The 12,089-nt window shown below is 42.3% G+C and overlaps 1 protein-coding gene across 1 annotated transcript; it reads left to right on the top strand.

Moving 5' to 3' along the window:
- The first annotated feature begins 6,455 nt into the window (after nucleotides 1–6,455).
- Nucleotides 6,456–7,313, top strand: LOC148128810 (endogenous retrovirus group K member 8 Gag polyprotein-like). The gene has a single exon (XM_087945833.1). The coding sequence runs from the start codon at nucleotides 6,456–6,458 to the stop codon at nucleotides 7,311–7,313; it is 858 nt and encodes a 285-aa protein (XP_087801959.1).
- The last annotated feature ends 4,776 nt before the right edge of the window (nucleotides 7,314–12,089 follow it).

Genomic DNA, 12,089 nt, shown 5'->3' with positions numbered 1-12,089 from the left:
AAGCTTGTGCAACTGACTTCCTACCCAGGGGAATGTGGCCTTCTTGTGTTCAGAATGGGAAGTATCCGTCCTATCCTCCCTCGATAAGATAGGAAGGTACCAGGGGAAAGATAGAGATATGGAAGCAATACATTCCAGGCCTGTAATTGTCTTTTGATCTGATCAAATCCAGACCAGACACCCTAAAATGTCTCCAAAATGATGGGGAAAGCAGCCTGCTAGTTCCTGCTGTCCTTCTCCTGGTTTTAGGAGGGGGGTGGAAATGAGGGTGACCATCTAGAAGTGTGCTAGAAGTAGCCTAATACCTTGACTAAGTAAAAATGTAGTTTTATCTTCTATCAGTACAGTTATTTAAATAAATTTTACCAAATCCTCTGCAAAGCCCTAACTTCTATTCTGCATGCTTTCAATTTCAAAGTAATTTCAATCCGTTTATTTATTTTTAGATATATATTCCCCACACATTTCATTTAGGAATTCAAGGTAGCATACCTTGCACTCTCCTCCTATTTTCCCTAATTATAATCTCATCTGGTAGGCTAAGCAGAGAGAGGAAGATTGGAGCAAATTTTCCCAGTGAGCTGCCACAGCTGAAGATGGATTGCCAGCTATTTAACAGCTATAATAGTCCAGCTATTTAACCACTCAATAAACTGGCTCTCAGTTGCTAGCAAAGTAAAGGGAGACCTGCATGGCAGTAGACATTTAAAGTTTGTAAAGAATATGTCATTATTGTCAACCCCTTCTGATTTTGGAATTTGATCAACAATTTTCCCCAGAGCTATTAGTAAGAATGTAGAATCCAATCTGGGTCTGTCACCGGAAGAGAGGTTTGTCTTCCGAGATTTCAGAAGATTTCATGCTAGACCCTATCTTCAGAGAGAAGTTAGACCCTATCTAGCTAGAGAGAAGTTAGGTTAGAGAGAGAGAGAGAGTCTTGGGCTAGAGAGAAATTACCTGAAGATGGGCTTCAGCATTAGTCCAAAATCTCAGAAGACAGAACACCTCCTCCCAATGACTGATCCAGATTGGATCCTGCAACATTTTCCTGGGACACATATATTCACCTTCTTTCGTGTTAGTAATGACTTATTTGATTCTCCTATGCTCATGGTTGTGGTGTGCACTTGCATTGCAGATATATGCTATTTGTGTCATAAATTTTGTACCCTTGATAATTGACAGAAAAGCAACTATTCAACAGTTTGGTTTCAAAAAAAGACAACATATTAAATAATTGCCTGTTGTTATTGCCCTTAAAGGTTCAAAAATTCTGCCCCACTTGTTATAGTTACAGTAACATATACAGGTCAATGTCTGGAATACTCTACCCGACTCTGTAGTTTCTTCCCCAAACCCCAAAAACTTTAACCTTAGACTGTCTACTATTGACCTCACCCCTTTCCTAAGAGGTCTGTAGGGGGCGTGCATAAGCGCACCAACATGCCTACCGTCCCTGTCCTATTGTTTCTCTTATTCTTCTTTTATTTTTCTTATATGTACCCATTTCATGTATTCACAACTATGTATACACTTATACTTATTATCTTGTAAACAATTGGCAAATCAAATAAATAAAACAAATAAATAAACAAACATATACCCATCATACCCGTCAAGCTGAACTATTTATTTTTAAGAGTGGGCCCAGCTTCTCTTATTCTTTGTAGTGTCCATTTTTAACCTTTATTTGTTTTAAAGCTAAGAATGATTTGAACTTTAGTTTAGGGCTCTGCTTCTTTTCAGTTCACTTTGGTGTTAGTTCCACCATAGGAGGAGGTCACACACTGTACAATATACTTACAGGTACACATGGCCATCTTTGGGAGTCAGCAATGTTATTCAAAGCATTGAAAAGGAATATATACTTTTAAAATAGCAAAATGTAGAGAGAATTCCTGCTACACAAATTAGAACATAGATCCTAAATCTATGATTACATAGCTACATTTAAATCAATTAGTCACATATTGAAATATTGGCCTGTCCATGCTTCATTTTAAACAATCAGTAAATCCATTGAAATAAATAAGAATTAAATAAGTTTTTACTTATTTGGTTTAAGAATGAATGAATGAATTATAACCATATCTTTTAGTTTGAATGTCAGACCTTGTTTAGTGTTGTTATTACATTTATAATGATCACACTCTGTTTCTGCTTTTTCTCTAATCAACACTATGAACAAATCTAGATCTAAGTCACAGATGTCTACGATAGTATGTCAGAAGGATCTTGGCACATATTTAAATTTGGATAATAAAGGTGCTATTTAAAGTGTATTACAGATAAAAACATTTCTTGTTAATTTAAGTAGTAAGATAATGTTAAAGACAGTGTACTTTGTAAAATTACTTGTCAAAAAGTGGCAAGTTAAATTATCCACAGTTTGTAAGTGAATAGCATTCAAGCAAAAAAAAAAAAAAAAAATTCTTTCATTGAATGCTCATCTCTTTAACAGAGGTAGCCAGGCTGGATTTTAGTTTAGGTTTTTACTATGAGGCCATATTTACCTCTTCTGTATCAGACTTCATAAATTCACTCACAGTTAAGATCCAAGCACAGTTAGGGTTTAAAGCCAAGGCAATTAGCAGCTCAGACTTTGCTAAGTGAAGAGATTTGTTAGGAACAAGATCAAAGTAAAGTACATTAATTCAGTGCATTAATAGTAGAGCTCCTTCTCCCACACTACTCTATGGACTTACTTTGCATTTGTACAGGCTAGGAAGTAAAACATTAAGAGTAGTCCTAGTCTACAAATTCCATGATAGGATGATCCTGATTATACTCCAGCAAGCCTGAAGGTTGCCAGCTGGAGAGAGCTGATGTAAGTAAGAGTAATGTTTCTTTGCAGAATATGGAAATATAAATGTGTTTGTAATACCGAGCAAAATGCAAAAACTATTGGAATATTCTATCCCTGCACTAATTTACCAAGATGCACTAATTTAAGGAATGAAGGATTGACCAAAGTTCCTGTCCATTCTTGTACAAATATTTCATAGTAAAATAAATGAATTTAAACCAGGATAACATAAGACTTGCGATCTTTGCTTCCACTATGTTCATAAGAAAAAGTGAGAAATAAATAGTGGAAAAAGACATTATGTAAGTAATAAGCTGGAAGAGTAAACATTTATTTTCTGGAAAGGTAGTAAATCAATCAGTGTACAATATATCATATAAATTAGAAGGAAAAATGAAATACTTTATACTAGATTTATTATTTTTCTTCTTCCTCCTGTTATCCTGTCATCATGTTAACTTTTGGGGAGAAAGCAGTGTTACAAATAGCTTTTCTCGGGAACCTGCATACTTGGATCCTTTAACTTCATCTATTAAGAATATAAATGTGTTTCTATTATGCTTGTTTTAATAGAAAAAGCATAGTTGTACACTTCTGACCAACAGACTCAGTTAAAATTGATAATTAAACTCTTCATTTCTAAAGAGTAAAGACTTAGGGGATTCATTGAGGATGACTTGAAATAAATACTGTATATTCAGGAACTGGCTGCATTTCTAACTGATGTCAAAGGAGAAATTTACAACTCAATCCTGTTTATATTTAATTTAGGGAGGATTGGTCATGATCAGTACTTGGAAGGGAAACTATCAGGAAATACCAGAAAAGTTAGACTAGAAATTTGAAAAAAATATCCCAGAAAAGACAATGACAAGCTACTTCCGTATTGTTGCAAAGAGAACTTCAAGCACACAAGGTCACCAGAATTCAACTTGACATAGGTTAGGATGAAGCTCTCCTAACTTCAGTGCTTCCTGATAAATATGGGTTGGGTTGATAGCCTTAAAGTGTAATTTCTCTTTTTTCAATTAAAATAATAGTATGCTGTCCATTGTGCACAATGGATGGAGGTTCTGCCATATAGATGATAGATAGATAGATAGATAGATAGATAGATAGATAGATAGATAGATAGATAGATAGAGAGATAGATAGAGAGATAGATAGAGAGATAGAGAGATAGATAGATAGATAGATAGAGAGATAGAGAGATAGAGAGATAGATAGATAGAGAGATAGATAGATAGATAGATAGATAGATATAGAGATATAGAGATATAGATATAGATATAGATTCATTCCAACAAAATATTCTGCTGTATGTTAGACTCTTTTTACTTGCTCTTCAAATCATTATATAGTAAAGGACTGTTAACATTTCAAAAAGAGTTGATTCCATTCAGAGAATTTAAAAGCACTGATCTATGAAATTAGAAGAATCCATCAGCAGGCCATCTAAGGCAGGGGTGTCAAACTCAAGGACTGCAGGCCAGATCCAGCCCATGGGGTGGTTAGATCTGGCCTGCAGGGCCACCCTGGAAACACTGAAGGACCCGCCTGCAATGCCTCTGCCAGTGAAAATGGAGCGTGGGAGGGCTGCGTGAAGCCTTTGTGAGCTCCATTTTCTCTGGCAGAAGGTTGCAGAAGGCTGTTGCAGCCAAAGCAGAGTTCGGTAGCCCATTTTCACTGTTCGGGCAGCCACAGGCATCCCTAACATGAGTGATGTTGAACTGGCCACTGCCCCCCAGCCATGCCCCCTGCCCCTCCCCAAGGTCAAACATAACCCTGATGCGGCCCTCAATAAAATCAAGTTTGATACCCCTGATCTAGAGGGTGTATAATTCCAAGGTAAGCTCTATGCATTTAAGCAAAACATTGCACAATCAATGGATGACTTCCACTAAATTCATGCTAGTAGTTGAATGAGCTGTTTGCAGGAACCAAGATGGGTCAGCTCTATAATTTTGGTTAGCATATGGTTCAATGCAGAGGTGGTATTCTGCTGGTTCTGACCAGTTCTGGAGAACCGGTAGTGGAAATTTTGAGTAGTTCGGAGAACCGGCAAATACCACCTTTGACTGGAGATTTTACAGTATCCTTCCCCTGCCACGCCCACCAAGCCATGCCCACCGAACTGGTATGTATTTTCCAAACCTCAAAATGAGTTAATTTAGTAATGGATTAAACATGCAGTGTGAATTGGTCTTAAACTCATTCTGTAATAAACTCATTCTGTAAGTGTACAATTGGATTTATTTTCGATTATTAAAATCATACCACATTAATTTCTGGTTTGGACTATTAAAATTGTGAGGGATGGACTTGGCAAATAGATATTCTGCAAGCAGGATTTATACTCATATTTTCTAACCCTGCATCTGCAGCAACTGGACAGAAACTGAAGCTTCTTTTCTGACCAATCACTATCCCATCTTCAAGAAAACTTCACTTAGACTATTAAATTTCTATTACTTGGCTAGATGTTAACCTACCAGAGCTGCTCCATCAGGAACAATAGAGAAGTGTTTACCATTCTGCTGTAATGGGCCAATTCCATTGTGTGCCAAGCCTCCCGTGAGCAACCTCAATAGTTCCAGTACATGCCAGGTCTCACGTAGGCTGAAAGCAGGTACTAGGAACAAGGCCATTAACACGTCACAAGGGCAGTTAACTGAAATGCAGGCGTTGGTTTGCTAGTTTAAATTGACCATGGCATTGTGATTGGAAGATACGATACATCCACTAACATTCCTACGCATGTAACATAATGATTGGATGGAGCTCACCTCTTTTGTATGTTCTTAATAAAAAGAGTTCCCCTAACTCTGATCGGGGCAGCTCACCCAAGATAGAACTTGCGTTGGTGTCTTTCTTGATGCATTCGACCACCCAGTGAGAAGCCTTCCATATGCGGAGCAAAGCCGCAATTGGTGACCCCGACGTGATCCATTAAAAGAAATGAGTGCGTTTATCTTCGACTGCTTATCTCACCCGGCCGGACGAGCCAGTTGCAGGGACGCCGTCTCGTGTCACGGATCCCTCCCCAGGAATCTTCCTTAAAGAAGACATCCTCCCTTCAGGTGAGTATGGGCGGAAAGTTCTCCAAAAAGCAGATAGCATATTTGCAGGAATTAGGAGAATTAACGAAGAGCTCAATTCGTATTCTTGGGAATCAGGGCAAAACGCTCCTGATTCCAACTAAGAAGGACCTTATTACCCTTTTGACTTACATTTACACGCAATGCCCGGCTTATCCAGATAAAGGGTCCTTGAAAGTTTCCACATGGCAACGTTTGGGTGACTATTTTCATAGCAATCCCAGGGCTCCACCAAAAATTCTGACCACGTGGAGGACAGTCATGGAATGCTTAACAATCCATGGCTCAGGGCTGACCAAGGCCCCCTCCCCGGAGGAGGATCCTCCTCCTCCTTACACAACTGAAACCAAGACTAAGGATGCTTTCCTGTTAGAAACTCCCCCCCCACTGCTCCTGAACCCATGAGTTCTCCTAACTCAAATCCAGCGAGGGATCAGACACCCATGGGAGCATTCGCACAAGCCATGGTGCAGGGACACAGAGAAGGCTCTCTTACTCTAGAGGAGCTCTCTCTCTGTCCCGTTGAATATGTAGGGGATGGAGCCGGAAATATGGTGCCTAGACTTGAACCTTTATCCATGAAATTAATTAGAGATTTAAAACAAGCCGTGGCCATGTACGGCATCCAGGCACCATATGTCAGAGGCTTCATTAACACCATCAGCACCTCCTTTTTCATGTTACCCCAAGATTGGAAGGATCTTTTTCGCATGATACTGACAGGACCACAGTACGTTGTTTGGGAGTCAGACTTTCGCGCCGAAGCTGAAAAATTTGCCCGCGATCATGGTGTGGTCGCGAGAGCGGATCAAATTTGTGGTATGGGTCAATTTATGGACTTAGCAGCTCAGGCGACACTCCCACAACGTACCCTTACCTTTGTCAGTATCATAGCAATCAAAGCCCTTGACAAAGTTGATGATCCTACCTCTGGCATCGTAGGATCTTTTTCAAAAATTATTCAAGGCTCAAATCAGCCTTATGCCGAGTTCATAGAGGAGCTTCAGAAAGCCATTCATAGGCAAATCTCTAATGAGGAAGCCCGTAGAGAGCTTCTGTTAAAACTGGCGGTTGAAAATGCTAATGAGCATTGCAAAAGGATTCTGCAGCCTCTATCTGCCCGAGGGGGGGTTTCCCTCTCGGACTATCTAAAGGCTTGCAGAATCGTGGGGACTGTCTCCTACAATATGGAGCATCTGGCTATGGCTTTGCAGCAAGCAAACTCTCAGAACAGGCCGGCCGGAAACTACTTCAATTGTGGGAAACCTGGCCATTTTAAGGCACAATGCAGAACCAGAGACAATACACAAAACAACACCAAGCCTAAGACGATATGCCCCAGGTGCAAGAAAGGGTACCACTGGGCAAATCAGTGTCGCAGCAACAATTCTCAGCCACAGGGAAACTAGAGGAGGGGCGATCAGCTAGCCCCACTCCAAAGGCTGACTCCATATCTTTCCACCTAATTGCCTCCGAAGATATGGAAATTGACATCCCAGGCACTGTTTACTTTCTCCCCACATGCCTGAAAACGATCCCCCCTGCCATGACACCCTCATAATCTATCCCATCCGAGACCTCATGGCAGGGGAATCATCGCTTCTCCGTTTTTGAGAGACTCACGACTTTTCCTCAGTAGCCATGGCAGTAATTGGAAATACTCCCACAAAATTTAGCAAGGGAGAATTAGTAGCAACCGCTATTCCAGTACCTGTTAAAACAGCTGATGCATGGGCATTTACTGTCCATCAGACAGTAGAACAAGCCAGGCCTGTGTTACAATTTACAATCCATAACAAAGTCTTCTCGGGTCTCTTAGATACTGGAGCTGATGTAAGTGTCATCCGAACGGCTGAGTGGCCGGACGATTGGCCTTTGGAAACTGCCCCAGCCGTTCGGGAGTGGGAGGAGTTCAGCACGCCCACCGTAGCAAACACTGGCTACCGGTGAGTTCTTCTGATATTTCTCGCACTGCCTACCTCCAACCTTTGGTCCTTCCACTGCATACTAACCTGTGGGGCCGTGATCTTATGTCTCAACTTAATGCAAGACTCATTATTGATTAATGGAATCTTTTGCTAGAAATCCACTACGGCTGCAATTAAAAACCACAGAACCTGTGTGGGTAGATCAATGGCCCCTCACTATAGACAAACTAGAGGCCCTGCACTCACTTGTTCAGGACCAAATTGTCAAAGGGCACGTTGAACCATCTGTCAGTCCATATAACACCCCCATATTTGTTATAAAGAAAAAGTCAGGAAAATTCAGGCTATTATGTGATTTGAGAGCCGTGAATGCGATTATAAAACCAATGGGGTCATTACAATGTGGTCTGCCAAATCCCAACATCATCCCTGAGAAATTTGATTTAATAGTCATTGATTTAAAAGACTGTTTTTTTTCTATCCCTCTGCATGAACAAGATCGTGCCTTATTCGCTTTTACACTACCTCGCTTAAACAACTCCTCTCCCTCCTCCCGCTTTCAGTGGAAAGTCCTACCTCAAGGCATGCTTAATAGTCCCACCATGTGTCAACACTATGTCAATAATGTCTTGCTACCCTATCGTTCAGCTTTTCCACAATTTCTGGTGTATCACTACATGGACGATATCCTTGTTGCAGCTCCTGGGCCACCGGGTACGGTGTTCACTTCATTCTCCTTCCTGAAAGCTGTTCTTGCAGAAGGAGGTTTGTACATAGCACCTGAAAAGGTGCAAGTACTAACTCCATACGCATATCTGGGCTATAGAATGCTTTCTGCTACTGCCTATCCTTCACTTCCCTCTCTGTCTCTGTCTTCTCAACCCACCTTGGTTCAACTTCAGCAATATCTGGGTACCATTAACTGGGCCTGACCTTTCCTGTCTTTAACCACTGATATTCTTTCTCCACTGTTTGAGGCCCTTACCTGGGGGAAAAAGCCTGCTGACATAATATCCTTGCAGCAACCTCAGCTTCAAGCAATAACTCTCATAGAAGAGAATATCCGAAAAATATGGGTAGACAGAGCTGCTGCCAATACTCCTTTAGATATGGTCATTTTGGCCACCCCGAGGCTTATGACCGGGCAGTAACTCAAAAGGACCAAAAACTCCACATCATAGAGTGGATCCATCTTTCCCATACGCCACGATGCTCCATCACTTCCAAATCAGCTCAATTGGCTCAATTGATCATAAAGGTAGGAGTCGTGCAAAATTACTTATGGGAATAGATGTCTCCACACTTTTCATCCCTTTTTCACTGCAAATATGGGAACCTCTATTCCAGAACTCCCAAGAAATCCAGTTTGCCTTAGCTGACTGGCCTGGACTAGTTTCCTGCCACCCGCCCGCTGATCCACGTTTTCAAATCATTCAGACAATACCCATTTCTTTCTCCTCTCCCATCAGCAAAAGGCCTCTGGTCAACGCCTTGACTATTTTTGCTGATGGCAGTAGGGAATGAGGGGCATGCGCTTGGCAAAGGAATGAGGTGTGGCACACTAAAACCACCCCTGTGCAAACATCACCACAAAGGGCTGAGCTTGCTGCAACCATATTAGTCTTCCAGAATTTTAACGAACCCATCAACTTGATTTTAGACAGCCTATATGTTACCCAAATAGTCTCTACTATCCACGATTCTTACCTCTCTCCTGCTATTGATAAAAACCTCCTCTCTCTTTTTGTTACATTGCAACACCTTGTTGCACAGCGTCAACACCCTTTCTTTGTAGCACACATCCGCAGCCACCAACCCTTCCCAGGAATCCTCCAGGAAGGCAATAATATGGCTGATCAAGCGGCTGCAGGCATCATGACATCACACACATTGACTCCTTGGGAGAGCCATTCTTATTTCCATCAAAACACCAAAGCTCTCATGAAACATTTCAACCTCACTATGGCTGAAGCCTCAGCCATTAGACAGCAGTGCCCCACCTGTAGTCAACAAGCCCATTCCATTCCCTTAGGGGTAAATCCCCGCGGGTTGAAAGCCTGTGAAATATGGCAGATGGACGTTACTTAGTTTCCTTCATTTGCCCCCTGGAAGTATCTGCATGTTACAATTGATACTTATTCAGGGTTTATAATGGCGACTCCGCAAAGAGGAGAAGCCTCCAAACATGTCATCAACCATTGCATTCGCACCTTTGCATCGTTGGGATGCCCGAAAGAAATAAAAACAGATAATGGTCCCACATACACTAGCACAGCTATGTCAGAATTTTGCGCTAAGTGGCAAATTACCCACAAATTTGGGATTCCTTATAATAGTCAAGGACAAGCCCTGGTAGAGAGAACCAACTTAACACTAAAAATAGCGCTAGAACGACATTTGATCAAAGGGAAAAGAACCCTTGGCCTCCCGGCGATGCAAGACACCCTTAATCTCTGTCTTTATACACTCAAATTCCTCAACCTCTCTGGCACCCCTGCTATGACAGCAGTGGAGCGACATTTTTCCTCCCCCCTCCCCTGATTCTCCCAAACCACAGGTATACTACCGCCAACTGCCAGACCCTACTTGGAAGGGTCCTGCTGCTCTCCTCACCTGGGGTCGTGGCTACGCAGCCATCCAGCTTCCAGATCGTGTCCTGTGGGTTCCTGGACGGCACATCAGACCATACCACCCCAAGGTAGAAAAGTCACCACCTGCAGACATATCAACATGATTCGTCCCGTTGCCTTGCCGACCCTCTTCCCCCTTCTTGCCGCACATGCCTCCAAGGTCTCCATTCCATTTCAAGTGACGTACTTCATGCCAGGCACTCCCCTCCTGCTGACCTGCACCGCATCTGGGGACATCTTTCCCCCTACCTCAGATGGTCAACGCTCCCTAAGCCGTGGCCCCACATCTCCAGCAATGCTTCCTTCCAGATCAACACTTTTGAACATCCCCCTCGAACTACACTCCTCATACTTCGCCCCACTGCCACCACCTATTATTGCTCCGGTCATAGACGCCTCTATGATTCCATAAGCAACATTTATGAATCCTGGACAGTCCTTAGACCCCGTTCACCTCGTCATTATCACAGACAATTTGCAAGTCAGCCTGACATTTATGCTCAGGCCACCCCTTTTCTACATCGGATTAAGAGATCGCAGAACTCTGCCAGCGCATCAGATGGTTGCACCCCCTGCCTGACCAAAACCACGCAGGCAGGCTCCACTCAACTAACTCTCATCTACCATACCCAACAACCGCAGAAGTGCCTTCCTACGGGAAAAACTTGCCAAAACAATGGGACCATGTACCATCTATGCAAAAGGAACTCAAAAATTATTTGCTACAATCCCAAGACAGCTGTACGTCTCAACGTCGCCTTATGGGCGGGACTTCCAAGAACCTCTGGCAGATCTGATCCTGAGGGGGAAGGAAAACTTTATTACCTAAACCACACCACCGTGCTCAAGGACGGTACTAACCCAATTGTTATAATCTTTGATGTTTGTGTTGCTTGTTCTAAACCAGGGGGACATTCATGCGGGTCGGATGACTGGAAATCAACGTACGCCCACAATCATAAATACTTGTGTCATCGCCCGTTAACTGGGCCATGGGAACCCCAACCAATGGACCCCTTGTGGAGGTTCCATTGAGTGCTCGGGTTGGTCTTGTGTCTGTGATTATACCGGGGGGGAGGGTACTCAGGTTGCAATCATCTGTCACATTTCAAACGAATATCAGGGTCTACCACAGACAATAAGGTAGAAATCACTATCTCCAGGCAACACCCTGCCTTGGAAACTTATGGTATAGGGATTGATGGCACAGGAATAGACCCAAATACTTACATTACCATAAAAACTGAAATAATTTATGAAGGCAAGGAAACATCATTAGGCTGGTCAGTATATAATAATTTAAGGAAATTAGAAAAAGCCCCTGATACCAGCATTATTGCAAAAAACTTGTTCATGGATATGGCAGAAAAAATTGCAAAACAACTTGCAGTAACCAATTGTTTTGTCTGTGGGGGAACCACCACAGGAGAACAATGGCCGTGGCAAGCCTTAGAAGCCTCGCCATCTCTGTTTAATAACATGTCTTCTGTAGGAAACATAACAGCTAGAATAGCTTCTGATCCACTTATCTGGACAATTACCACTAACTTAATTGGTAGAAACTGTTTTTCCCGAAATGGGTCCACTCCAGTAGGACACCTCCTTTGCTTAGGTACATGGGATAACT

Source organism: Notechis scutatus, chromosome Z, assembly GCF_049901735.1.
Source record: "Notechis scutatus isolate UNSWTSFEM ecotype Mainland chromosome Z, rNotScu1.2, whole genome shotgun sequence".
Lineage (NCBI taxonomy): Eukaryota > Metazoa > Chordata > Lepidosauria > Squamata > Elapidae > Notechis > Notechis scutatus.
Note: the sequence above shows the minus strand (reverse complement) of the source record. Positions and strands in the feature narration are given on the sequence as shown.